The sequence below is a fragment of the Sabethes cyaneus genome, chromosome 2 (assembly GCF_943734655.1).
Source record: "Sabethes cyaneus chromosome 2, idSabCyanKW18_F2, whole genome shotgun sequence".
In the NCBI taxonomy this organism is placed as follows: Eukaryota; Metazoa; Arthropoda; class Insecta; order Diptera; family Culicidae; genus Sabethes; species Sabethes cyaneus.
Genome location: NC_071354.1, coordinates 32,430,673 through 32,456,806, shown reverse-complemented (window position 1 = coordinate 32,456,806; position 26,134 = coordinate 32,430,673). Strand labels below are relative to the sequence as shown.

At 42.3% G+C, this 26,134-nt stretch overlaps 1 protein-coding gene across 3 annotated transcripts; it reads right to left on the bottom strand.

The window, feature by feature from the left end:
- Positions 1 to 20,346, bottom strand: LOC128738068 (adipocyte plasma membrane-associated protein Hemomucin). 3 transcript variants are annotated; one of them, XM_053832910.1, is made up of 4 exons: positions 20,231 to 20,346; positions 19,874 to 20,042; positions 9,519 to 9,619; positions 1 to 9,456 (listed from the first exon to the last, which is right to left on the bottom strand). In XM_053832910.1, the coding sequence occupies exons 2-4, from the start codon at positions 19,977 to 19,979 to the stop codon at positions 9,100 to 9,102; spliced, it is 564 nt and encodes a 187-aa protein (XP_053688885.1). In that variant the 5' UTR covers positions 19,980 to 20,042; positions 20,231 to 20,346; the 3' UTR covers positions 1 to 9,099. The 3 variants fall into 3 exon arrangements, with proteins under 3 accessions (XP_053688885.1, XP_053688884.1, XP_053688886.1); XM_053832909.1 differs by having other exon boundaries at positions 1 to 9,004; positions 9,075 to 9,456; positions 19,874 to 20,313; XM_053832911.1 differs by having other exon boundaries at positions 20,125 to 20,313.
- Between the last annotated feature and the right edge of the window lie 5,788 nt (positions 20,347 to 26,134).

The following is a 26,134-nucleotide window of genomic DNA, read 5'->3' as shown; positions in this document are numbered from 1 at the left end:
AAGTTGATATTGGGAAAATTTATTCATTTGCATTGTCAGCCTAACTGTAACACACTTTCCTGGTTTGGGTCGTCCCAATTAAGATTCTAATTTTGACAATGCGGAATGAGTGATTTTGTCTCAATGAAAGTACCGGACTAGACAGATACAAAATATTCAGTAAACGAGCTTTAAGCGTCCACTGGAGAAGACGTTCATGGATTGAGATATAATTTTTAAGAAAGCAAATGCCGTAAACATCCACATCAAATTGAACGACTTCTGCAAAAACCGCAGAAGCAAACTCAAACGTTTCGGCAGCTTACAACAACGCTCATTCGCTTAGCCATGTCTCTACAATGTTACTTTAACTTCTGCGTCCGATATAGATGATAGATAAGTTTTTCAGCGTACTGCTTGCGCTGTGAAAGACAGTTTGATATTTTATTTGTTTTCCATGTTTGTAGCAAGCGAAAAAAGTAGGATGGATTTCTTCGTTTTTTTTTTCTGTCAATTGATAAACTTTTTTTTTCTAATTGTTTTAAAGTGTTACTGTGTTATCAATAATAACTACATTCCTGTTGCTTGGTTTGCATTTTATCTGTAATCATAATTAAGAGCACTTTCCATCCTTTCCAATTGCATTTAGTTCACTTTTTTTAGTCCCAAAAGTAAGACCATTCACTTCCTTCAATCAGACTTATAACATTTATGATTTGGACTTATTCTTATTTTCTAAAAGCATATATTTTCAGATATCTTATACACATGGTTTGTGTTTGTAAACAAATGGACCGAAGGGAGAATTTTGATATCTTGTCAACTGACTTATGTTACAAATTATTTTAAAATTATCTCCATTCTACTACTGATTTTAATAGTTGCTATTATATGACAAGATATAAGTAATATTGAGATTTTTTACGTTAAATGCTCAAAATATGTCTATAAATTTAGAGTGAAAGTCATAAACACTTTTGCCAAGAAATGTTTGTAAATTTACTAGTAAAATGATATATTTAATTGCAATGTTCTACTCAATTTTTCTTGATTACAGGAAATTTTAATGTCACCATGTCTTGCCGAAGCTTTAGCTAAAATAGACCACTGAAATTAGTTTTAAAACTCGCAGATAGTAAACCGCTAAGTGCTTATTAATATTCCAGCTAACGCACAATGACTCAGAAAGAACTGCTGAATTTTCGACGAAGCCTTCAGCAAAAGATCTTTCTCGTATTGAGATTCAAGCGATACGATCAGTCGAATTGCTTTACCCTACATTATATGAAGGTAACTTTGAAAGGGATGTTTTCGTTTCTATTGGAACTCAACCATCAATTCTGTGTCAAACTAAAATTAAATAATGGATGAAATGAAAATGCTGGTATACCTTTATGGGGCCTTGTGCTACGACGGATCAAATTTTTGCTCTCCGATAAATTCTTCAGAAATGTCGGAAGTACGACGTGCCCACGCATCATATTCCCGTGGATATTAGGGCAGCATACGATACAGTCGAGCGCAAACAACTATTGCAGATAATTGTAATTGCAAAAAAGCCAAGCAAAAGCCTAGGTGCTACATTCCGTTATCGAAACTTCACCTTCTGTTTTTATACGACAGACTTCGCAGCCAGGTGTTAGAGTGCAGGACAACGTCAAGGCCAGTTGCTTCGATCCTATTGACTCGAAGAGCCTCTCCCAGTCCAGATTCGAACATATGACGACTGGCTTATTGGGTCTGCGTCATACCACGAAGCCAACTCATACCTCGAAGGAGGCAGATGATGCACTAAGTAGTACGGTATTCCGGAAAAACTGGCGCGGCTGATCAAAGGTACCCTGGAGCGAGTAACGTGTATCGTGCGTTTTTCGGAACGCCCAGTTAGCTTCGAGATACGATGCCCGTCTAACAAACCAGTCGTCGTATGTTCGAATCTCGGCTAGGTGGTGCTTGCTAGATAGAGTCAGTAGGATCGTTACACTGGCCCCGTAGTTTTCGTGTACTCTAACAGCCGGCTGCGAAGTGTGTCAATAAAGCAGGGTAATGTCTGAAGACAATGTACATCCAAGGCTTTGCTTGCGTGTTTCGGAGAATCGCGCAGAGGGTTATGGCAAGGGGATGGATTGCCCCGTATGATCCGGCGAGCGGGCATCGAAACGAGAGGAACGGTCTTCAGCGAAAGCAGCCAACTCCTAGCCCTCGCAGATGACCTCGGCATCATTACTAGAAACCTTGGGACGGCGACCTACGCCAGACCAGAAACGGAGGCTAGTAGGATTGGGTTACAAATCAATGAGTCGAAAACTAAATATGTGGTAGGAGGAGGCTATAGAGAAAGCGACGTTTGCCTCCCACGCACAGTGACTATTGGCGGCGATGAACTGGGTTGATGAGTTCATATATTTGGAATCTCTGGTCACCAACGACAATAATACGAAAGATGCTTACGGAAGACATACGTTCACTTGCCGTATTTGAACCACCTTTTGTTGCGGACTATTTTTGGTGGAGTACAAACGGGTAGCGGAGAGTGGCGTAGGCATATGATCTACGAGCTGCAGGTAATACTTATCCCATCGTATACCTGGAAAAAGTTAAGAGACTACGGTGGGCCGGCCACGTTGCAAGGATGCCGGATGCCTGTGCAATGAAATCCGTTCTCTTCAAGAACCCCATTGGCACCAGGAATAGAGGGGCCTAACGTGCTAGATGGCTCGACCGGGTTGAAGTCAACTTGCGTGTGTCGAGACGCGAAACGAATTGGCGACGAGTAGCCCAGGACCGAGTTTAGTGGAGAAGAATTCTTGATAGAAGAAACCGATCCATAAGACATACGATCGGGTGCTAGAAAGCCATGTTTTTATCAACTGTGGGCGTTTGGCACTCACCCGGCGCATACATTATGGTGACAGCGGTGGGATAGCTCTGCGCTTTGGAACGCCACTTCAAGCTGGTGACGCGCCGCAAAAGTATCGAGTTTAGAAGAAGTGAGTTTAGAAGAAAAAAGGTTTTCGATTAAAAAGAGTGCAAAATCAATTTTAGCCGGAATTCGCAGCGAATTTATAAGCAGTTAAATACCTGGCGCTGGCATTTTGATACGCGGTGCTAAAATTTTAATTGAATCAAAAGTGGCTACAAAGAAAAATAGCAATTTGATCTTTGTACGCACGATCGAGGAACTAGCTAATCAAGAAGAAAAAAATTATGGTTGAAAGACAAAAAGTCTGAAACTCATATGTTTGAACTTACACCAATGTTACTACAAAAACTATGTCAAATAATGAGAAGGTATCTATTGAAGTTGAATTGGTATTTGCATTTTTATCCTCCATATATATTGTATTTGCTATTGAAAATGAATTAGTCGTCTTCCGCAACCGAGTGTCTCCACCGTTCGGTCTTCCGCCTCAATTTGCACACCAAATTCCTGTTGCTTACCGTTTGTTAAGCCCCTTTTTCAGCGGCGCTCAACAGCTCACAGCAGAAGCTGCCCGCTTCTCTCCCATATACTAATCCTACCTGAATCCGAAGGACGAAATCTCGGATCAAATCAGGCCACATTCACTATTATCACAGCACGCCATCTAGCAGCGTTGAACCAAAAGTAGAATACTCAACATCCGGCGTAAATTATTGTGAAAAACATGAGCCATGAGCGCAAGTCTTTCGCGTTCTGGAAATTAAAACGAAACATGATCCAGCAAAAGTGCCGATTTTGCACACTTTTGACTGTTGAAATTTAAACATGTTGTTGCGAAATCGCACCGTAGCCCGGTGGGGAATCGGCATCTAAGGGTTGCGTCGCATAGCGTGAGAGCTAAATCACGCCCGCGAGCACCACAATGAACACCGGAAATAGTAAAATGGAGCAATGGCTATCACCGCCGGGCTGCGATAGGATAAACGTTAGAAAAGATAGGAGCGAGATTCGCATGAAGAACTCGCTTAGGGCCAGGGCTTCGACCGATCCTTTTTTTTCTACCGCAGTCACACCAACGCGCATTCAAGTTCACACTGTCCGTTTAGAGGTGGAATACGAACGCTATGCATAACACAACTGGCAGTTTGCTCAGTCAACGCCGATTGCACACAGCAGAACGAACGCGTTCTAAAACTTTTTGACATTTTTGTTTCGATCAAGTTGCCTTTACCATTTAGAGCAGCGAATGACTGCAAAACAGTCAAACGACTGGCAATCACCACGCTAACGAAAAGCAACCGCACAATCGTATGATTCAATACTACAAATAGTAGTTACTACAATAGTAGTTGTTACTACATCTGCATGGAAGAAGTCGGTCGGACTCCGTCCAATATAAACGAATATTTTGCTTGCGTCCGACCGACGTCCGGGTGACAAACTATTACTGTGAGCAGCCGATTTGGAGACAAAAAGAGAAATGAAAAAATACGTCACCGTATGCTTCCAGACAGTTTGCAGTTTATATTTTCAAATCGCAAAGCAAAACGGGAGATCGACTGTTTGCTTTTGCTGAGATGCCGCATGAATTGTAAGACGGCAGCAGCGCAAGCGGCATATTGACTGGATTCAAAAAACAGTCAAATGATCGTTCAAAAAGCGGAGTTTGAATGCGGAAAGTTCGCATTCACGGCAGTCACATTCAACTTGCGATCCCTTTTCAAGCTCTGCTTAGGAATTTACGAAAGGTGAGGGTTTTCCCCTTTTTAGAATTAAGTGACAAAACTGGAAATTTAGTGTAAAAAACGAAGAGTTCTCTTCTAGCCGTCAATCCGTCTGGTTGCCGGAAGAGGATTATGACGTTGGCAGCCGACCCTTAAGGTCGGGTGCAAGAAAAAATCGTGTTTTGATTAACTGTGGGCGTCGGGCGTCGGCCCGGTGCCTACACAAGTAGCCTAAACAAAGAACGTGTAACGTCAACATGTAGACTGGAGTTACAGATCGAGAGATTCTGGAACCGGAGACGTATTGTTCGCACGATAGTCTTCGTTTCATTGGGAACGCCCAAGCCAAGTACTTTTCACGGCTTAAAGGTAGCCTTACGAGGGAATAAATACGTCATGCCGATGACTTTGCCGCACAGCTGGATACTTTTCGGAATGAGCTTCTGGGCCTGAAGTGGACTGACCTCAAGTCAACGTTACTCAGCGTAGCAACTATCACGAAATGTTCCACCACCGGAAACACGAGACAGTCATTAACGAAACCCGTCGAACCCGGTTCTGCATCAGTCTAAGTTGCGAGATGCTGGCCTTCGCGCTCCAGAACTTGCCTCGGGGTACCGACTAACCCCGTTCGTCCGTCCAGTCATATCGAAGTAGTTAGCTCGTTAGCCACGAACTCCTGCACAATGGCCATAAGGAATTTGATTGCGCGACGAGAAACACCTGCCAATTTCTATAACGACAGGGGCACTAATTTCATTGGCTCTGAAGTGTAGTGAAATGAAACAGGCGCTGTCAGCAATTGATTATAACAGAATAACTCAAGAGTTTATATTTTCAAGTACTTCTTAGCACTTCAATCCATTATCTGCTCCCCACGCGGGTGGAAGTTGGGAACGACGCATTCAGTCCGTCAAACGAACCCTATACGAGGTCAAGCTTTTTTGATGGCCAACTGATGAGGAACTTCGAAACGCTATTTTGGATATTGGGCAGCGCCGATGGTTCTAAACCATGATGTCTTCTGAATGAGGACTCTATTGCATTGAGAGGCGTTCCGGATTGCAGACGGCACCAGTGTTGCGAAGCTCGCCCTCGTGTGGTCTAATTTTCTCACACATACGTTCTCGTTCTAACGAATACACCGGCATGAGGTTCTTTCTTAGACTCCCTTTCTTATTTTATGCCCTGCAAAGAATTTTTGCGAGTGTGTATTTAACTATCAGCCACGGTCGTCACTCTCGCGCGTCGTTGCAACCCGTGCAGTTGATACTGAACGCTCACAAAAGCTCGCGCTCCTACTCCGTTTGTGAAACGGGAATGTAAAATGAAGAACAGAAGAAGTAAAGCAAAATTTGAGCTGTTGGTGAGCGGGCTGTGCAGAATGACGTTACGAGGCTGTTTGTTCGCGAGTATGTCGGTGCAAGATGTAATGAAGGTAACAATGCTCGATGTCAAAGCAAGGTTGGGTAGAGACAGCCGACTAGGAGGCGGAGTCAGCAAACTGGGACGGGAGGAGTGTTACCACAACCCATTGGTGCTGTACATACCTCCGTGCTGTACATCACTAACCTATTAACTTTGCACGAATAACACAGACCTTTTAATGAGATGTCAGGTCAATTAGGCAATTAAGTATATCTTGATAGAGTTAAATGCAGGTGATTTCTCCTTTATTTATATTTGCTATAGAATAATTTTCAAATCGCTTGCTACCATTACGGAGGAAGTTTAATGCAGATCTGTTTGCTATTTTTCAACAGTTTTATATCATCTTGATGAGTTCAACATTTATTCAAAATGTCGATTATTGAACAAAAATCAAAATTCCTGAATTTTCCAGGAGTGTTTTACAACAAATCAAGCACTTTTGATTTAAAAAGAACTTCGTCATATAGCAATTATTAACCAGAGTCATTTCTTAGATTGTTTTCTTAATAGTTTCTGCCTCTCACTTCACCTCTTAAAGTTTTCTTTAGACTAAGGCTAGCGAGCATCCCCTTCGCACAATCGCTTTTTCGATTGTACCTTCGGTCTCTTGCTTGCACCGTTCTTGATCCACAATATATAATCCATGTGCAATGTGCATTTCTCCGTGATTTCTATTCAATCAGTGTCCCACCTTCTGTAAGAACCGGGATCTAATAACAAACATAACTTTCAATTAAAGATCGTTACATGAAGGTAACACACTGAAGCGTACTGAATTGGGGGACTCCAAACTCGCTTGGAAACTTCAGTTCGAAAACTATGGCAAGTCGAGTGTGGTGGTTGAGCAAGGACAATACATAATACTTGTTGGCTAAGGAGCTCCCTCTCTAAAATCTTCAAAAGAATAAGTCGTCGCAGCAGGTTCCCACGCACGTTCATTTCGAGTACATAAAGATGTTGCGCCAGAACTGTGCAGAAAAACCTATTAAAGCATGTTACAATCATAATGAGACGCCGATCACGATCTCTGGAGCCTCGATTGAAAGCTGTTCTCTACAAAAAGAGCTTGTAACCTAACTCTAGAATTTCAAAGCAACGTACGATGCAGTTAAACGAAATTACCTTTCTGAGGAGATAAGTTTTGAGCACGCTTTTCCGAAGAAACCGATTAAACTGATTCGAATGAGGGTCGAAAATCATGCGTACAAAGATCAGGCAATCAGACGCCTTGGAACGTAAACTGAAGTAAGGAGACACGTCCCGGAAATTACTAATGAAACTAAATAGTGGAACTGTTCATTAGTTAAACAGTGCACATCCACTGCTGAACAGTGGAATCGCCATGTGAATATTTTGTGAATTTCGGAAGAAACTAGGAATATTTCTACGACTTCAAAATGTTTAAAATAAACACTGGCTTGAAGCTGGCCCACTAATATCTCAATACAAACGATGAATCATCTTTAGATTTGAAAATCCATGATCAAGCATAACTGTGCAATCGTAACAATAGTATTTTGCTCTAGGTGTAGCTAAACACCTAACCTAACATGCCACATACTGATTTAATACACGTTCCACCCTTGTTTTTTTTGGAAATAAAATAAAACCGATTAATTAGACCTCCCATAGTAATAACAGAAAGCTGCTAAGTTAATCACATTTGAGATGAAAATAAATTGAATGAGACTCTTCCTGGTATACGACACCTTGGAGAAGCGCAAGAAATTCCAAAACAGTTTATAAAAAATGCAAGTAAAGCAAAAAGAATTAACACATCGCGTTAGCGTTAGTTCCAAACACCCAACTGCTAAACTAGGTACACCATTTTATAAACCAGGCAGAGCTGCATAGTTCCAATGTGCTCCTGGATTACTTTGTCGTATGAGTCCTGCGCTGTAGCAAGCTAACTGCATACTGTATGCAAGAGAATTCTAAACAAACATCAGCGACTGTTATCGCTAATCCAGCAAACTATAGATTGAACCGACTCGACTGACAGAGACTGGCAACACACAAAACTGTCGAAGTAGCAAAAAATCGACCGGATCTGATGACAAAGTAACAAACGGCCAACGGCGGCGTACACAAACGTATGCAACGCGCGCGCGCGGCTGGTAACCTACAACATCTGCACCGCCAATACGTTCAAACCGTTCAAACAAATTATCGGACAAAGGCGATCTACATGGTTGCAGCATTTCATTTGCGGTAATGTTCACTGATAACAAGCCATTAGAATGTCGAATCGCGATATCTCACGTTTGTAGCGTATAACCTTCGCGCACTCGGTAACCGGAAATCGGTGCACTGCTGTGAAATAAGCAAAACGTTCCACAAAGGATGCTATAAGATTTACGCTACAAAAAGTAATTTAACTTTTGAAAATTCTACGCAAAAATTAATACCAGAATAACATCAAAAATTGAGAACTCTAACTTAATGGGAGGAAACATATAGTTTTGCAGCTTGCAGCACCGTTTGTTGAACACTAAAAATTGAGCGAGAAAGAATTAAAAGTAAGCTCGTGTTTACGTTTCAATCAGCTTTTTTCTTTATTGATATCTAATTTTTTTTCTGGCAGAAGCATTTTTCCAATAACTTTTTGGCTTTGGAACTGATTTTGAGATTCCAGAATAAGAAAACTAATTTTATAAACATATTATAGCTAACTGTTCAGGACTGTTTGAGCAATGTGGGATGAGATTAACAGTCCTCAACTGCAGTTCAGAAATTTTTAAAACAAATACACGTGTGGTTATGTGGTGGTGCATCATGCGCGAGTTACGGAAAAGAGGATTCGAGCAACACAACGAAAAAGTTCAATTAAATCCTTATTCCAGTTATGAGATTTAAAATAGTAGGTAGTTAAAAACAAAAGAAAATCAGCAACCCTCGCCTATTTGCCCGCGGATTGGGGCAGAGACGTTTTTTTCTCTCTTTTTCTCTAGGGGATGATGGAGGGAAAGTAAAGATTGTGAAAGATACCTAGCGCATCGCCGTTCATCGAGACTTACCCGGCCGGCCCGGTGCGTTGGTAGTTTACAGAGTGTGATAGTTTCGCTCGGTGCGAGCCTTGTAGAATTTCCATAGCACAAATCCGATCGCCATCGAACCGTACGCTAGGATCATTCCGCCGACGAACGAGTAACCGTCGAAGTGGTTGCAGTGTGGAGTCGGCGGAGCGACCGTGGTCGATGTCGACGGGCTTGGAGTTGGTGTGGGCGTCGGAGTCGGATTTGGTGTGCTGGTAGTAGTTGTAGTGTTCGAAGCCGGTGTCGTTGTGGTAGCCGGTGTTGTACTGGTTGTACTGGTAGAAGTTGTGGTAGTGGTGGTTGTGGTGTTGTTATCTGGGACTGGCGTTGGTGCCACCGTGGTGGTCGTTGTATTAGGTGAAACCTGCAAAGGGAACCGGACGTTGAAAATGGATAGGTTTTTCAACATAAAGCGGCGTTATGTACCGTTGTAGTAGTCGTGGTTGTTGTTGTTGTGGGCGCTGTAGTTGTATCGTTACCAGTAGCCGGAGTTGATGTCGTGGGAATATCTGCGACTGTAGTTAAATCTGAAATAGATAACATAGCAACTGTAACGGACGCATCTAATTAAACGTTTATTAGATTATTTAATCAAATCCCAAATTCATTTTATTTTCTGTAACTAAAGAAGGTTTTGAAAAGTAGGTTCATAAACCGTCTATTTTAGTACCTGCGTGTACGAATTGTAGAAAAATTAGAAAAAAGGATCAACAAAACAAACCATAATCCAAAACCAGGTATCTGAGCAAGACCCCTTTGGTGATTAGGCTTTATAGGTAGTTACCGTGTACCACGTGTATATGCACTTACCATGTTTATCAGGCAGGGTCCGAACACACTTTACATCCGCCTCAGGTAGCCAGCCATCCGTAACATTTTGGTGGCTCCAGAGAGGAACCGACCTCCGAGCCAGCCAGCCGTAACATTTTGGTGGCACCAGAGGAACCGACCTCCGAGCCATCGGTAACATTTTGGTGGCTCCAGAGAGGAAGTGCTCACATTTTTTAAAAAGACCAGGAAGGATGAAAGACTCCCCCTGGCAAGATCAGCACGATTTTTAAGGAAGAGCTCACATTTTTTAAAAAATACCAGGAAGGACGAAAGACTCCCCCTGGCAAGATCAGCACGATTTTTAAGGAAGTGCTCACATTTTTTAAAAAAGACCAGGAAGGACGAAAGATTCCCCTGGCAAGATCAGCACGATTTTTAAGGAAGAGCTCACATTTTTTAAAAAAGACCAGGAAGGACGAAAGACTCCCCTGGCAAGATCAGCACGATTTCTAAAGACCAGAAAGGACCAAGATATTCCCCTGGCAAGGTCAATACGTTCAGAGAGGAGTTTTTGACATTTTTAAAGACCAGGAAGGACGGACGAGATTCCCCTGGCAAACATAAATCAGCACGATAAAAAGGAACAAATCTGGTAGCACTTTAAAGAGGAGAGTGCACACATTTCTAAAGACCAGGAAGGACGGACGAGATTCCCCTGGCATGATCAGCACCGTTAAAGGAAACCTAGCAAACCGCTAACCAAGGATAGCGGATACCACTAAAAGGCCTGCAGAACTTGGAATCGATTTTGGGTATTCCACTGCAGCGGCCACATTTGGACATGAATCGGAACTAAAAGGAGGACCGACATGTAAATTATAAGGTCAAGTCAAGAGGACATGGGCCACTAAGTATTGGAAACAGTATCAAGGTTCGCCAAGGACGGTTAAAGTTTTCACCATTACCGATCATAGGGATCGAAACTATTACCAGCAGGATTAGGAGTAAAGGCAAATTCCCCTGTAAAGTAACACGTCAACAAAGTTATGGATTTCTTCATGAAAAACCCCAATGGCAGGTGTCGTTTATGTACTGGAAAGGACATCACGGACAGCATGGTCCAATGTGATGAGTGCGACAGGTATTTCCACCTGGTTTGCGCACAATTGATAAATATGCCAACCGATGCAGGACGCTGGATCTGTATCAAATGTGCATTAATTGAAGACCTACGTGCCAAGTTGCAAAAAGAAGCAACGCAGCTGAAATCTGACGATTGCAAATCGAGGATTCCTGAAAACCATAGAGATGATATGGGGGAATTAATGAGTTCATCTAAGGAAAACAAAGTTGAACCAACGGACGATATGAGTTTCGCAAATGAAACACAAGTACCTGTTGTAAGCTGGACAGCCAAAGCACGGCAAAGGCCGAAGCAAATCTGTATAGAAACGACCAAGGAAGGTACGTTCGATCCTGAAAGTACGGATCAAGAACTGAAGCATTTTGAAGGATGCTTCGAAACAATTAAAGCAGCTAACCGATTCAGTGAAGCTGCAGTTTTTGAGAAAAAGCTGATTCTAATGGATCTGTCTACATGTAGTGCAACAATCTTAACGGATTGTTCGAATGCTTTGGATGATCTAGTTTCGGACATCAATGCATCAAAGAATTATTGCTATTTAGATGATCCTCAATTGGTAGAGGAAATTATCAGCAAATTATCCCTTAGTTTACAAATCACGTGGGCTAAGGAAACTAAAGGAAACGAAGTCAGGAACTTGAGCGAATTAAACGATTGGTTGAAACCACAAGTTGAAATGCAAAGTATGCGGCGTACAAGGCAACCGCCAAAACATTTTCCTCCTCGCCTAAGAAGGAACTCCGAAGATAGAGCGACAGTAATATGCTCGACTAATCAAGAAACCACAGATGGTCTCAGTTTTGATCAAATAAGTCCGCCGGATAGGGACAAAGACATTTTTGCAATTGTAAGGGAGAAACTTGCAATTAAGCAACAGACCGAAATCGGTGAGAAGACGAGTATCTGTAAAGACTCACGAGAAGTTTACGGAAACCCCCAAGAAAGAGTGATAAATGAAACCACGGAAAAAGGAACGGTTATGCAATCCATTGAAAATAAAGGCAATCAAAACTTTAGAAAGGGAAACAAAATTATAACATCCGTTATCAAACTTGCAGAAAGTGGATACTCAAGAAAGGACCAAAGACCACAAAAGTCAGCTCCTGAGCAAAGAACTATAGAGAGAACCTCAGCGCCTAAGCAGGAAATGGTATTAACACAGGTTCAAACGAAACAAAGTTTTGATGATACGCAACGGAAGAAAATGTCTCCACAGATCTCAGAGAAATGTAACACATCTAGTTCATTCTCGGTTTTATTGAAACGCCAAAAGGCAGAAACAACATTAATTTCAGCGGATACTGAGTGTTCGCTTAAATTAATTGAAGGACTGACGCGTCCACCAGAAACCAGCAACAATAATATTGATTCTGTTATGGAAATCAGAAAGGTTACGGATCATGCCGTAGACCAGGAGAACAAACGGAAGATCGATTCTCCAAAATTAACACTGAGCTCTCAGAAAAGAGATAAATGTATTTATAATCCTAAGAATGAACAGGATAAAGTCGACAAGAAATGTCAAGCGGATCGAAAATCTACATATCATGTTAAGAAGACAGCCATAGTTTCACGGGAAAATAAAATAACTTTGCCTCCAGATAAGTCAACGTCATTGCATGATTTATCATCGGAAAACAATATTAATACTTCACCTTTAACATCACAGTTGACGAACACAAAGTTGGAGAATAGAAATGGCAAGTTGTCGCCAGGATTACTGCAAGAAACGGATTATTTGGATTTCAGTAGTAATTCGATTATTTCTGTCGTGGAAAGTCCCCCGACTAAATTATGCTACGAGAAGACGTTGGATGTATACAGGGAAACATCAATTATTCCCTTGGATCCTGAAGTCGAACACAACGATATAAGCATTGGAAAAATCAAAAGCACTGAATTGCCAGTTAAGAGGTATTTGTTATCATCGGAAGGCCAGAATAAACAAAAACATGTAATGCAACGATCGAAATTTACTGAGAAAATAAAACGTGTAGAGATTTTAAGAATACCTAGATCTATTGAAAGTTCAACAAAGACTTTTACGGTTTATCAGTATGTCGAAGAAGCACTACCTCTTAGAATACAACCGAAGCAAACAGCAGTAGATACTAGAGACGATTTGGATTCATCATTACAAGCAGCAGTAATCGACTCAATAGTATCAGAATCGATTGAGTTTGGAATACCAATAGGCGCTCGAATACAGTCAACGCACGAGCATGGAAGTATCTTCGTTAGTGAAAACCTAGACACTCCAATTAGAGATCATTTGAGTCAGTTACCACGGGAGAGTGTTGTTTACAAAAGCACGAAGAATGTTATCATGAAATTGAAATATTTCTACGGTTTGAAATTTGCTAAAAGGCCGCCGGATAAATGGCCAAATGGGTTACAATGTGTAACATATGCAGTCAATTCACTTCACAAAACTGGTCCAATGGCCAAACAAAAAGAGTTATTCTCCAATTGCGATAAAAGATCGGTCGAGATGAATGACATAGAATTGCTTGGAATCAAAAATGGTTTAAGCATGAACGGCAATAAAATACCATTTTCTCACGAAACTGAAGAACTCGAAGGAAAACATCTGTTAGAAGCACAACAAAAAAAGTCGTTTTAAAAAGAAATACATTCCAAGTTGTGTTACCAAAAATAAATCGAACAAGATACGAAAACCGTTTCGGATGAACAACTTAAAGAATGATGTTACAATTGACTCACGTGACAGTATAATTGTGGTAGTCAACAACACAAAGGATAGCCAATTTCATAGTGTTGAAATTAAAATGAATGAAGAAGTTTCAACGCATTCTATATCTAAGGTAACTTATGACAATATTAAAAGAGAAAACAGACTGACAGAGGATTCGGATAGAGCCGATCTATCTGGTACAGAATCATTGCATCATCAGACTAACGGAATGATGGAAAATAGAAAAGGAAGTTTTCGAATATTCCTTTATAACTGGAAAAAACGACAGAAACAACTGCAAATTAAACTATCAGAGTTTAATCGGAAACATTATAAAAGAACGACGCATTAAAATTTGCTCAACGGAAAGAACATCAATGAATTAAATAATCATCTTTAAGAGGTGTTGTAGCAGCGACACAAATCCGCCATTTGGTAATGGTAGCATATGATATATTTTTTAAGAATAAAAGGTTCATGAATGAGAAGCTAGCAAAATAAGAAGTAATACCTTTATATCTAAACACTGTAAAATGTACAAGGCATTGAAGTGCGATCACCATAGGAAAAAGAAAACTGAAATGATTAAGAAAAGGAATATTACCCAACGGTCAAGTTATGAAAACTTGAATGCACACCACCAAAGGTAAATTTTTTCAATCCTGACTGTAGAACAAGGTAGAAAAATTGTGTCACGTCAAAGTAAGTGAGATTAGAAACAATTAATTCAATTATAAAGTGGATAAAGTAGCATGACCACAGCACCAACATAGGCATTATTAGGATTACACTTCTCAACGTTGATAGTACGCGATGGGCATCGTAACCACACAAAGAAAACTGGTTCATTAAACAATCAATAGTCTTTACAAGCCGTTTTACGTTTTGTAAACTCACTAGGGTTCTAACATTCAGCCAGGTAACAAAGCGGAGAACTAGATTAGTCGCAACCGGAAGTAAGCATCACAAGGAAGAGTTATGTCGGAACATCGAACATTCAGGAGAAGTGATGATAGCAGCATAGTGTGACTATCATTATTACTTATACCAACTCGTAGAATTAAATTAAAGATTCAGTCATAAAATATAACCAAGTTCAGAATATGCATATCTAAAAAATTGGTAAGCACATCGAAGAGCATATATGAAAACGCCTTAGAAAAGACAAGTTAATAGTTTGGCAGAACAGATAGCAAATGCTGCCACGTAAAATTAATTAAAACACGGAATTTAAAACAAATGGAAGTTAAGCATATTTCAAGTTATATATACAAAAGAAGTAAAGATTACATTCTAGTAAGAATCAACTGAATCCATAAAGCGAATTGAGACCCAATGCAAATTAGAAGCAATAGATAATTAATGCGATCCTTTGAACTTTATTTGATAAAACTTAGCAGTTTTATGGGGTCCGGAATGTAACGGACGCATCTAATTAAACGTTTATTAGATTATTTAATCAAATCCCAAATTCATTTTATTTTCTGTAACTAAAGAAGGTTTTGAAAAGTAGGTTCATAAACCGTCTATTTTAGTACCTGCGTGTACGAATTGTAGAAAAATTAGAAAAAAGGATCAACAAAACAAACCATAATCCAAAACCAGGTATCTGAGCAAGACCCCTTTGGTGATTAGGCTTTATAGGTAGTTACCGTGTACCACGTGTATATGCACTTACCATGTTTATCAGGCAGGGTCCGAACACACTTTACACTCGCCTCAGGTAGCGCCAAAGATAAGCCGGAAAAAAGAAACCTTTGTTTTGACTAGCGGAAGGAACAGGCAGAGTAAATCATTCGTGTTGTCCATTAGGTCAGATTGTCTACGCCCTTTAAGAATAAATGCACGAAAATGGAAATACCAGCCAACCAGGTACAGTTAGGGAATCAGGCCGTAAATAATTTCCCACTTTTCTATCTCTTTTCACCACACCTGGATCAAATGACTTGAATTTGTATCGAAAGATAGGAAAAACCAAAGTTATCACTTTCACTCCAATTAGCCATAAGGATTTAGAATAATTGAATTTACCTGTAACTACGTATAAATAGATCAGATTTACGAAGAAATAAACTAGTGCAAACTCAGACCAGCAGTAAAGCTTCTCATCCGAACGATCCTTTTGGATATTTTCCACTTTCCTACTGAGCCTTCCGAATGGGAGAAGGGACCTCGGTTTGAAGGTTTAACGAAAATATTTCAAGGGTGCATCCTTTCAAAGAAGTAGGTTTGATTGCGCTCATTGCTTTACCCTTAGCGGTAACATTTTGGTGGCTGACCAAGAACCTCTGGCCAGCCGTCCGTTACAGCAACTTTTACTATAGTTCAACATAACGTACTCAAGAAATTCTGAACCCAAAGCAAAGCCTGGGTGCTAATTCCGTTATCGAAATTTGACCTTCTGTTTTTTATACGACAGACTTCGCAACCAGCTGTTAGAATACAGGACAGTGCGAGGTCAGTGCTACGATCCTATTGACTCTAACAGCCTCTCCCAGCCGAGATTCGAACATACGACGACTGGTTTATTAGACCAGCGTCTTACCTCGAGGTCAACTGGGAGGCGGTTCTGAACCCCCCCCCCCTTATTTTACATAAAATCCCAGCAATCAGTGAGCGAACTGCTTTTATTACCCGTGCTTAAAGTGGCTGTGTGTTGTCACCCCTTTTCCCACTACGCTTCTTACTACTGTTCAACCAATCTAGCTCTAGAGCCAGGAAGAGCGGAGACTAGTTACAATTTGTCCTTGGACAAGAGGCTTCATTCGCACCTCGAGTAAGTATCATTCTTATAACCAGTGCCGGCTAAAGGCTTCATGGTCGGTAGTTCAGCACAGAGTGAGAGTGTGTATGTGTGTATGTATGTATTTCTTACTACTTATGTATTACCTATCTCGTTCCTAGAACCAGGAAGCGGAACAAGCTATAATTTGCCCTTGAACAAAAGGCTTCATTCGCACCTCAAGCAAGTACCACTCTTATAACATGCCCTGGCAAGAGGCTTTCATTGTTAGTAAATGCAGAATGCAGTAGGAAGGATGTGGAGGGGCCTGAAAATAAACCCATGCTAAAGTCACTTAACATCGAATGGCCTGATTCTACTAAGATTCGAACCCACGACCACTCGCTTGTCAAAGCAGACTCACTAACCTTGCGGCTACAGGGCCCCCAAAACCTTGTGCAAAACCTTGCACAAGTGCGCCTCGTTCTGAGCCTCGATGAACTGGACTAGCTTATCTGGAACTACTCTACGCCTAAGTGCGCCCAAGATGTTTTCGTGATTGAGTCGGTCGACCGCCTTTTCGAAGTCAACAAACACCAGCAGAAGAGAGTCCTGGAATTCGTTGATCTGCTCCAATATAATGGGGAGCGTTGTGATATGGTCTACACATGATCGGTCAGCGCGGAATCCAGCTTGCTGCCACCGGAGAGTAGCGTCGATCTTCTCCTGGATCCGGTTGAGGATTACCTTACAGAGTACTTTGAGTAATACAGAGCAACGTGATGCCACGCCAGTTACCGTATTCAGTTAGATCTCCTTTCTTAGAGACTTTGACCAATATGCCCTGCAGCCAGTCCACCGAAAAAGTTGTGGTTTCCCATATATTGCTGAAAAGTTGATGCATCATCTGAGCTGACAAAGATGGATCAGCTTTGAGCATTTCGGCTGAAATACGGTCTATCCCTGGCGCTCTATTGGATTTCATACTCTTGATGGCTGCTACAATTTCATCCAGCGATGGCGCCTCCGAGTTCACGCGATTTATTCGACGAACTGTAGGCGTCGTACGCTGCTGGTTTTGTTGGTCTCTGACATTTGAAACTCGGATGAGTTGTTCAAAATGTTCAGTCCATCGCTTAAGCTGTTCTGTACGGTCAGTCAATAGCTGACCAGCTCTGTCCTTTAGCGGCATCTTTGTATTCATCCTGGCACCACTAAGGCGGCGAGAAATATCGTACAACAAACGGATATCACCATTGGCGGCGGCGGTTTCTCCTTGTTCGACTAGGGTCCAGGGTTCGGTCCTGGCTCTCTTGTCCCGCCTACAAGCACGTTTAACAGCCCTCTCCAGTTCGACGTATCGTTGACGGGCAGCTGTCTTAGCCGATCTGGTCCGCGCTCGCTTAATGCCGGCTTTCGCCTCTCTCCGCTCGTCGATCTTCCTCCAAGTTTCATCCGAAATCCACTCCCTCCGCCCACTACGCGCTTTGCCGAGGGTTTCATCACTGGTCGATAGCGTTCTTGATGCCGGTCCATTGCTCTTCGACGGTTCCATCAGGTGGCAACTCCGAGGCTCGAGACGAGGTTGTTCGACAAAGGCCCTTTTCACCTCAGGATTCTCCAATCGGCGGACGTCGTAGCGGCACCCAACTTTCTCCTCCCGTCGTTGGACACGTGCGACGCGCAGACGTATCTCAGCGATAACAAAATGATGGTCGGATGCAATGTCAGCGCTGCGTTTGTTGCGTACATCAAGAAGGCTCCTTCGCCATTTCCGGCTGATGCAGATGTGGTCGAATTGGTTTTCTGTTCGGCCGTCGCGAGAAACCCAAGTGACTCTATGTACTGGTCTATGGGGGAAGATTCGCTTATTCATCGGTTCCCACTTCATCAGGGCCGCATGTGCCCCTGGGCTCAGTAGGAATTCAACTCCTCTTTTTCGAGTTGGATTTTCACCTCGTATGCCAGAGTAGAGCAAGACTTGCCCGGATGATGTCCTGTGTTCGCCAATACCCGGCCAGCGGTCTCCCTAAGGTCTACACAATTTTTACACAGTTATCAAATGGGAAAGGCAACTAGAAAGAAGTGCCCAACATAACGCTAGCCATCCCAAATCACTACCTAGCGCCTCCACGTGGCTATAGCTGGAAATACTCCAATTTCAATAATTGAGTAGCAAAGCTAGGAAGTGCGGGGTCGTGTGGTTTTCAGTTTTTCATCTTACAATTGTGGGCTTAAGCAATAATAATTATTGAACCGCACGACTTTATTTTCAAGTATTATTTTATTTGGTCGTCGTTAAATCAGACCGGATCAAGTCGCAAATAGTTAATGACAGCAAACGATTAAGAATTTCCTAAGCCACATTTTACTCTAATCAGATTACATAAATGTTGCAAACAGTCAGAGATATGAACTGATTACAAATGATTGATTGCTTTAAACTACATAATTTAAATACAAGCAACTCTTTTTTATTCGCTGAAATGGCATAACTTTTTTGTTTTTCAATATTTTCTCACCAATTTTGGAAAATTTCCCGAAAATATTTTCAATTTTAATAATTTCTAAAGCCATAGTTATGCTGCTTGGTCCCAAAGTTATTTTGGTGCTTCTTGAAAAACCAAGATATGGCTTTATAAGATACTCCAGCCCCACCAAATTAGGGCTTAAAGTTTGCTATAAGTTAATTTAATTAACCTATAGTTAAAAATTAATTTTGTATCGACCCTTTCAACAGAAAAAAAATCAATGGCTGGAAAAGTCGTAAGATGCAATTATAGTTTAGAATGGATTGCGTGATAATTAATCAAAATGCTACCCTGTTTTCTGTCTAATGGCCCATTACTTTTGTTATTAACAATGAATATCTTACAATCTAAAATCTTTAAAAAAATATTAAGATTTACCTACTTTGTAAGATTGTTAAGCCCAAAGCAAAAACATCAATCAATCTGCAAAGGTTTTCACGAAACCATCTCAGACCAATGTGGACCATCGCGCAACCAGTGAACCAGAAAATCGCCCATCAGCAAAACTGCCACGGACGCGAACCGGCAAACGGTACAGCCAGCCGGTGTCGAGTTTATCAAAAGCAAAACTGATAAAGTGGCAACTAGCAAATAACGAGCCATTTATTCATTACTACCGCGTAATGCACTATGCAAAAAACTATACATATTGGCATGTGCAGGTCCGTCTCACACACGGCCTCAGTACACGTACGTACACATATCAAGCTCAGATGTGCAGAGGAAACCTTTTTACGGCAGTCAATCTGCCTGCATAATACACCAGCCAGCAAGCCTTTAACATTTATCAGCGCGTTGCGGATGATTCATACTCGTCGCTATTTCGGTGGTTGCTTGTAAAAAACCCCCAAGCACAAGACCACGCACTGGATCGTTACTAGATTATCAATGTCTTTAATTCAATATCGAGGAAATTACCTTGATCGGATTCCACATCGACCGGCTGTGAAGCGCCGGGATTAGCCAGCAAGCAGGAAATACTCAGCACTCCAAACACCAGCAGAACAGCCCAAACTTTCGACATTTTTGTTTTTTTCTTCTACCAAAATGCAAATCACTAGGTTCACTATAATCTTCTCTCCTATATCTGCAAATATCGCAAAAAACACGTGACTAACTTTTGTAGATAATTTCAAAACGCAATAGGTAATATTTTCCACTGTTCGTACAACTTTTTTTTCGCTTCTTCCAATAAATCTGCAGCTCGCGACCTTTCTACACGAAAGTGTTCTCGTCTGCTCCGCTGAACTTTTAATCGTTCTCTCTCGTTCTTACCGCTAGGCGTCCGCTATCTTTTTTACAACGTGCGTGTTTTCGATGCAACAAAGCACAATCCAAAAAGAACCGAACAGTTTGACGTCTGAAGTACAAATAAGTTCGGCAAACGAAGCACAGAAAACAGTGAAAAACAACTGTTCATACATGGGTAAGACAGAGAAAGAAATACCGCGCCTGACTTGGCCGTTGTCGTCGTTGCGAACAGAGAAAGAGAGAGAGCAGGAAGCCACAAAAGCACAAAGAAATGCACGTCGGTACAGAAGGTTTGGTTTATATGTTTCTGAAGGGAGTTACACTGTTGCAATTTGCAAATGTGCGGATACAGGGTGGTTGATACCTGTCTGCGGATAATTGGCGGAAGTTGGCTTTATGACAAAGAACAAAGGGCAATGTTTCCGGCTGATGAGTGAACGCGTTTTACAAGCATTTCATCATCTACCAACTTTGTATAGGCGCAGTCGAGAGTCTAGATACACTGATCTAGCTTATTATCAAAAGGCGAACAAGTTTGCAAATTCAGGAGCTATTTTGTAAATTTATTTTTGTGAAATGACTCACAAGAAAGAATTTTTGTTTAATGAACGTTTATCTGGCAGTTTCTATTTGGGATCTGCTTTTAAGGAATATCTAAACAACATTGTTTCAATTTGTACAATTGATTTTAGAGAATTTCAACAGAAAAATGCTCATTACGTGCTTGGTAGACACGTTTTAATTTGTACTCCGCTAACTACCGTCCGCAGCAGCTTCTGCTCATACACGGCAAGGGCGCATATGTCCTCCGTGAGCAGCACCACAGCTTCAAGTTCATAAAGAACTTCCAGCCTAACGAGGGTTTTGTACACTGTCAGCCTTGCACGGCGCGTGGTTTCTTGATCGTAACGCGTTGCAAAGCACAAAGTAGGTCCGATTTGCTGCTTAGAAGCACTACTAAGTAGATCACCTTGCCAGTATTGTTGTCCGCAATCAACAACGATCCCAAATACACGAACTCACCTACCGCATCCGATTTGTCACCGTTAACGATTACCTACGGTGTTGCAAAGTTCTTGGCTATTATACCAAAATCATCTGCGAAAGCTAGGAGTTGACTAAAAATCATACCTCTCGTTTCCATTCCCGCTCATTGAATCAGCCTCACAAGAACAATGTTCAAAAGCTTGCAGGATAAATCATCACTTTGTCTTGCTGCGTTTCGAAAGGACTCGAGTGTCCCCGAGACGTACACAAACACATCGCTCGATCCAATGCATCGCTCTGATCATTCGCGCCAGATTATCCACAAATCCGTGTTCCCACATTATCTGTCATAGCTGACTTCGGTCAACTGCATTGTATGCTGCTTTGAAGTCAATAAAGATGTGATGCGTGGACACCTTGTATTCTTGATATTTCTGCATTTGGTCCGTAGTTGCACGAATTCGCACGAAACTCGTTTCAAAATGGAACCTTGTACTATCGGTGACAGCCGGGCTAATAGAGGATCTAGGCTAGGACTTTGCGACTATGCGATGTTTATCAGCGTTATACCGCGATAGTTGCAGCAGTCGACCCAATCACCCTTTTTATAGGAGAGACAAACAACTCAGGTAGCTTCTCCACCTCCGCAACCCGTAGGGAACATAGTTCAGTGCACACCAGCGGACCAATGAAATGGGCCTAAGACTTCTCGACTTTGCCGCCTCCAAGAATATGGCCGTACATAGTACCTTTTTCCAGCACAGCATCCATCACCTACACCTGGAGGCCACCAAATCAGACAGAATCACAGATCGACCACGTTTTGATCGACGGTCGGCACTTCTAAGACATTATCGACGTCAGATCCTATCGAAGCGCTAACGTTGACTCGGACCACTACCTAGTGATGATTAAGGTGCGCCCAAGACTCTCCGTTGTGAACAACATTCGGTACAACAACGTCTCCGCAAACTACGCGCATTCACTCGAAGCTGCACTGCCGGAAGAGGACGAGCTGGACGAAGCCCCTCTCGAGAACTGTTGGAACACTATCAAAACAGCCATCAGCAGTGTAACAGAGAGCTCCTTCGGGCATGTGGCCCGGAATCAACGGAACGATTGGTTTGACGATGAATGTAGGAGGGTGATGGATGAGGAGAACGCTGCGCGGGCGGCCAGGATGCGCAGTGTCACACGTCAGAACATGGAAATACACAAATAGAAGAAGATGCAGCGAAACCAAACACCTGAATGGCGCCCAGGCGGAGAACCATGACGGCGAGGAAAGCGATTTCGATGGTGCAACAAACGGGGAAGAGGTGCCAGATGGTGTTACCTGCCCGATCTATAAAAAGGGCGACAAGTTGGACTGTGAGAACTATCGAGCGATCACCGTTCTCAATGCCGCCTATAAAGTGCTGTCCCAAATCATTTTCCGCCGTCTATCACCAATTGCGAATATAGATTTGTGGGAACTTATCAAGCCGGCTTCGTCGAAGGTCGGTCTACAACGGATCAAATATTTACACTGCGGCAAATCCTCCAAAAGGGCCGTGAATACAGAGTTCCCATGCATCATTTATTCGTTGACTTCAAAGCCGCATATGATACCATCGACCGGAAAGAGCTATGGAAAATCATGGACGAGAACAGCTTTCCCAGGAAGCTCATCAAACTGATTAAATCTACGATGGATGGTACACAATGCTGTGTTCGGATTTCGGGTGGATTGTCAAGTTCATTCGAATCACACAGAGGGCATCGTCAAGATGATGGTCTTTCATGCATGCTGTTCAACATAGTGCTACAAGGTGTTATGAACCGAGCGGATATCAACACGCGGGGCGCGATATTCAACAAATCTAGTCAATTCGTCTGCTTTGCTGAAGACATGGATATTATCGGCAGAACATCTGTGGCGGTGGCTGAACAGTACACCAGACTAAAGCGCGAAGCAGAAAAGATTGGGTTAAAGGTAAATACGTCTAAAACAAAGTACATGCTGGCCAGCGGAACCGAGGCCGAACGACACCGCTTGGCCAGTAGTTTATTGATCGACGGTGATGAGTTTGAGGTAGTCGATGAATTTGTCTACCTTGGCCCACTGGTAACGACGGACAATGATACCAGCCGTGAGATTCGGAGGCATATTATCAGCGGAAGTCGTGCTTACTATGGGCTCCACAAGCAATTGCGGTCGAGCAGACTAAGTCCCCGTACAAAGTGCACCCTGTACAAAACGCTTATTAGACCGGTTGTTCTCTACGGGCATGAAACATGGGCAATGCTCGAGGAGGACCTGCGAGTGCCCGGAGTTATCGAACGACGAGTACTAAGAACGATCTTCGGCGGTGTACAGGAGAACGGAGTATGGAGGCGGAATATGAACCATGAACTCGCACAGCTTTATGGCGAATCCAGTATCCAGAAGGTGGCTAAAGCTGGACGGATACGATGGGCAGGACATGCTGCAAAAATGCCGGCCAACTATCCTGCAAAGATGGTGTTCGCCTCAAATCCGGTAGGAACAAGACGACCAGGAGCGCAGCGAGCAAGATGGTTAGATCAGGTGGAGCGAGATCTGGCGGAGAGTACTCGGTGTCCGAGGAATTGGAGAGCGGTAGCCCTCAACCGAGTTACATGGAGAAACTTTGTTCAACAGGCTTTGTCTTAGGACGGCAAGCCACCTAATGAATGAATGATGAGGGAACATATGTTCGTGATATTGCAGAAGAACCGGCCATTGGTTCATTGTACGTTGGTTCGGTGATCTCCAGTCGGCTTTGTGAATATCCTTGCGGGGTAAAAGGTGCTACGGATGACCAGGCCTCGAGAAACTGCGAAGTTTATACATCGTTGGCCGGTGTCGGTGCTCGTGAGGCCTTACCACCGGTCTATAGATTTCTTCCTTACCGACCTAAGTGTTCATATGTTCGCTGACGATCTTGGAGTTCCGTGGCGAACAGCTGTAATACGTTACCTCCCGCCACGCGTAGAATACTTCCTTCTCATTTGGGGGGTCTACCGTCGTACGGGAAGTGCACGTGGATGATACCACACTTCCATCTTGGATGGGGCCACACTACCATTTTAGCTGTAATATTTTTTCAAGAATATGTTCGCGAATATCGGTGAATGGCCAAATGATTGAAGTTTTTGGAGCGGCATAGTAGAATACAACACCAGAAATTAAATAAAAATAAACCTATTCTAATTAAATTCTACTATCTAATCTCTAATCTAATCTCACACTAACGCAGCCAATTCTGGAAGGCATCCTGGAAAATGACGATTACTTGAATCAATCATTTTTCTTGTCAACGGCCAGGCCAACTGCGCAGCATGTACCGCAGAGAGAATTCCAAGGAATCAAATGGAACTAGAAAAAATACCTAATTCCATCAAACTCCTTGAAATCAAGGGAAGGAAGAAAGCGTGGACCTCCCGTACCAAACGCTTCCCATATACATAGATAATGATTTATTTACAGTCGTTGGGAGTATCTTTGCTAATAAGGGTTAAGTGATACTCCGGACCCTCAGGGATGAACTAATGGCATTTAGACCAGAAGCCAGGCTGCAATTGGCCAAGGATATAGCGCCTTATTTCGCTCTCTGAAAATAGATTAGTTTACCAAAAAATTAGTATAAATCATATAATACTTGAAATTAAAGTCGTGTGGTTTAATGGCTGCCTAAAACTACATTTGTAAGGTTAGGAACTGAAAACCGCACGACCCCGCACCTCCTAGCTTGGCTACTCAATTATACAAATTGAAGTATTTCCAGGTATGGCCACGTGGAGGCGCTAGGTAGGGGCTTGGGATGGCTAGAGCTATGTTGGGCGCTTCTTCCTAGTTGCCTTCCCCATTTCATACCCTATTCTAATTAAATTCTACTATGTATATTTATTCGCGACTGATACGCATTTCGCCTATGACTTGCAAGCTTCATCAGTGTCTGTTTTCGAACCTGTATGAAGCCTGCAAACCATAGGTGAAATACGTCAATTTCAATTAATTGGCCTAACGTCTTACGACAAGGCCTGCGCAGTATAATTTCAGTCCATGGCAGCTGGTATCCAGTTCCGCGGGCACGCCAGTGCTCGCCAGATCTCGCTCCACCTGGTCTTGCCACCTCGTTCGCTGTGCCCCGCTTCGTCGTGCGCCTACCGGATTTGATGCGGAAACCATTTTGCAGGAGAGTTGTCCGGCATTCTAGCAACATGTCCTGCCCAACGTATTCGTCCTGCTTTAACCACTTTCTTGGCGAAATACGTACCTGTCGCGAATAAATATGGATAGTAGAATTTAATTGGAATAGTTTTCTTTTTAATTAATTTCAGGAAATGACCAAATGCTTAAAACATTAAAATAAAAATAAAAAAAATTTCGTGGAAAAAGTCATGATTCAACAAGAGATCTATTCATGTGGTAAGAAAACTGTTTTTGTTACGAATAATATGAATGCGGAAATACTACGAAAGGGTGTGCCTCAACAAACGGATTTCACCCTTCATTAAGTCCCATGGTTGTCAAATAAACTAAGCCCCCGTACAAAGTGCACCCTGTACCAGACGTTCATTATACCAGCGTTGTTTTCAACGGACACGAAACGTGGACAATGTTCGAGAAGGACCTGCTAGGAGCATTCGAAAGACGAGCGCAAAGAAAGATCTTCGAAGGTGTCAGTAGGTCGAAGTGCTCTAACGGTAGATAAACTATGAACTCGCGTAGTTCTGCGACGAATCCAGCATTCAAACAGTGGCTAAAACTGAACAAAAACGATGGGCAGGGTATGTAGCTAGAATGCCGGAACAATTACCATATGAACATGGTGTTTGCTTCCAAACACCAGGTAGGTAAAAGGCGATCGAGGTTAGACCATTTCGAGCAAGATCTGGAAGATTCCTTTTCAAACTTTGAAATATAAAAATTATTTT

What these genes read in the sequence shown, in the direction of transcription:
- LOC128738068 (XM_053832910.1), bottom strand. Translation starts at nt 19,979, where the DNA reads ATGTCGAAAGTTTGGGCTGTTCTGCTGGTGTTTGGAGTGCTGAGTATT. An exon ending in CGATGTGGAATCCGATCAAG is followed by an intron (nt 9,620 to 19,873) that starts GTAATTTCCTCG and finishes TATCTATTTCAG; the next exon opens with ATTTAACTACAGTCGCAGAT. An exon ending in CAACCACGACTACTACAACG is followed by an intron (nt 9,457 to 9,518) that starts GTACATAACGCC and finishes TTCCCTTTGCAG; the next exon opens with GTTTCACCTAATACAACGAC.